We start from the raw sequence: 3067 nt of genomic DNA on the forward strand, positions 1-3067 counted from the left end.
GCAGGAACTGATGGCCGTCAAAGAGGAGAAGGTGGGTACTCTATCTATTGCACCACTCACTGAGGGGAGGGAGAGAGAGAGGAGGGGAGGGAGAGAGAGAGGAGGGGAGGGAGAGAGAGGAGGGAGGGAGAGAGTAGAGGCGCAGAGACTGGATCTAGAGAATGCTGTGTTGGTGCAGGAACTGATGGCCGTCAAAGAGGAGAAGGTGGGTACTCTATCTACTGCACCACTCACTGAGGGGAGAGAGAGAGGAGGGGAGGGAGAGAGTAGAGGCGCAGAGACTGGATCTAGAGAACGCTGTGTTGGTGCAGGAACTGATGGCCGTCAAAGAGGAGAAGGTGGGTACTCTATCTACTGCACCACTCACTGAGGGGAGGGAGAGAGAGAGGAGGGGAGGGAGAGAGAGAGGAGGGGAGGGAGAGAGGAGGGAGGGAGAGAGTAGAGGCGCAGAGACTGGATCTAGAGAACGCTGTGTTGGTGCTGGAACTGATGGCCGTCAAAGAGGAGAAGGTGAGTGGGTGGTTGGCGGGTGCTCTGGTGTGGTTTGCTCCTTCTTTCCTATCAAACATTTATCGTCCTTATCTTCCCTCCTTCTTTTTTGTGTTTGTTACTCTCTAATCTTGGGCACTTATATGACCTTATTGTGTTGCAAGTGCCGTAAAACTCTTACTAAAACTATTACTATTCATTCTACTATTATTAGTAGTAGTATTATTATTTATATTACTATTACTATTATTATTACAATTACTATTACCCAAGACGGACTAAGACAAGACAAGACAACAGCCTCATTTTCGTTCCATCAGGCTCCCCTTGGTAACCAGCTGCTAGCTGCACGTTTAAAGCATAAACAAGGGACAGGAAGAAAGAGCGCACTGTTCAACTCGCTGAAACAGATGCCTGAATCTACTTTGAACTTCATAACGGCAGTTTTGCCTTGGGTTTTTTTCATATAAAATGTTTGGTATTTATTTTGACTGGTTTTTGTTCACATTTTGAATATAGTGAGTTGAGAAATTTAAGTTTTTATGAACGGAAAGCGGTCGTGGGTTGAACATGATGATGTAGATCTAGGAGTTTACGAAACGTAGACGTAGATTAGATCATACAGTTTAAAAACCACAGAACAGCCAGTGGTGCTCTGCAATGAACTGTTGTCTAACAGAATATACAATAGATTGGATATTTTTTAAACTAAAGATACGGCCACTGCTAGAGTCCAGCAGCCTAACTGTTGACTAGATCTAGATCAACTAGACAGCGAGCTGTTCCCCAATGTCAGAATCAATGATCAGGAACTGAAGCTAGGAAACAATGACGCTCCTGTACAATAGCGGTCCCGTGTGCTCTAAATCACTCAAGGCCTAAGCTAAGTGACCCTGTAGTCATTTGTACCTGTTTCTTATTTAGATTTAGGCCTTGATCTAGATTATAGATATCTAGAATCTAGATCTAGATCTAGATCTAGATCTAAACTGAATTAAAATAATTATAGATCTAATCAAGATCTATCTAGCTATCTAGATCTAGAAATAGATTATCTTGGTTATCTAGATCTAGATAGAATCTAGAGATATAGATCTAGATCTAGATTCACTCCCACATGACTATAATGGCCGTCATGTAGACATTAAAGGGACCACAATTGTACAGGTGCACCGAAAAAGAAGCCTTTGAAACAAGCACAGAATCGAAGCTTAAGGGGAGACGTACACTCCCAGAAAAATTTTCTAAACGAATGACTTTTATTTGATTTCATGTAATTGTGCAGGAAGTTCATAGGTAAATAGGATGTACTAGGGGTGAATTTGTTGAATTTTTCTGAAAAATGGGTCTCTGTGGCGGCCATCTTGGATTTTCAAATCAGTTTCTTAGTGCAGAAGAATTTCATAGTAAATATTGAATTATCAGCCTGAAATTTGGCACACAAGTACTAACCTATATGAACTGGGGATCCATTTAAGGATTTTGACCTATCTTTAAAACTAAAAAAGTGAGCCCAAAGTCATTGGACCTCCTAGAGTCAGTTGACGAAATTTTGGGGTACATATTTCAAAAAAATTGAATATTTCCTCGTTACCAATATTTCCCAATTCCCTTTCATAGATCCCCAGAATCGATCTTAAAGCAGCTGTACACCAAATTTGAAGCTTCTAGCCTCTGCAGTTTTTGAAAAATCCTTGCACCCAGGAGGTATGTCAAAAAGTAGATTTTGAGAAAAACAGAAAAAACAAGGATTTTTAAAAGGATTTTTAGAGCAATTTGCACTTTTCAAACGCACTTTTAGGTCATTTAGGGTGTTCTTTCAACAGTTTCTTCATTTTGACTGGATAGAACAGATGTCAAAGGATGTTTTTCCGGAAGAAACAAAAGTTGGATAGTTTGAAAAATTGTATGGATATTGCCTTGGATCGCCGACCCGGGTCTTCCCTTAAGTAGATCTATCTACAGTTGATATGATAGTATGAGTCAAGTTGCATGATATAGATCTAGAGTGTCTCTGCCAATTCACAGACAAGAGTCATTCGCCAACCACTTAGGGGCCTAGATCTAGATCTACTTTCCGAACTGCACACTCTTGCCTGGGTGCATAACAAAATCTAGACTCTCTAGATCTAGATTCTAGATCCTAGATTCTATATCTAGATCCAAATCTAGATAGGCTACGTTTATTCATTAAATACTCTCTCTCTCTCTCTGGGCTAAAATATATTAATTTTAGTAGGCCTAGGCTAGACATACCGCCCGAGATGATCAGTAGCCTTGCGTTGTAACCAATGTAAACTATCGCCAGTCCAGCGAGTTATACACGCAGCAGCAAAAGTGGGAGGGGCCTACGCTTGTCACATGACGTGAAGAAGAGTTGTCCCGTCTTGTCTTATTCCGTCTTGGCTATTACTAGTAGTAGTGGTAGTGATGGTGGTAGTAGTAGTAGTAGTAGTGGTAGTGGTGGTGGTAGTAGTAGTAGTAGTAGTGGTAGTGATGGTGGTAGTGGTAGTAGTAGTAGGAGTAGTAGTGGTAGTGGTGGTGGTAGTAGTAGTAGTGGTAGTGATGGTGGTAGTGG

The 3067-nt window shown here is 41.4% G+C and overlaps 1 protein-coding gene across 1 annotated transcript in view; it reads left to right on the plus strand.

The window, feature by feature from the left end:
- Positions 1-263: 263 nt before the first annotated feature.
- Positions 264-3067, plus strand: part of LOC101846813 (colorectal mutant cancer protein) — a gene marked incomplete at its 5' end in the record, with an annotated part of 7011 nt that continues 4207 nt past the window's right edge. Inside the window, 1 exon segment of the mRNA XM_005097530.3 lies at positions 264-338. Within this exon segment, the coding sequence (XP_005097587.2) occupies positions 264-338 (75 nt within the window).

Source organism: Aplysia californica, unplaced genomic scaffold (genome assembly GCF_000002075.1).
Source record: "Aplysia californica isolate F4 #8 unplaced genomic scaffold, AplCal3.0 scaffold00156, whole genome shotgun sequence".
Taxonomy (NCBI): Eukaryota; Metazoa; Mollusca; class Gastropoda; order Aplysiida; family Aplysiidae; genus Aplysia; species Aplysia californica.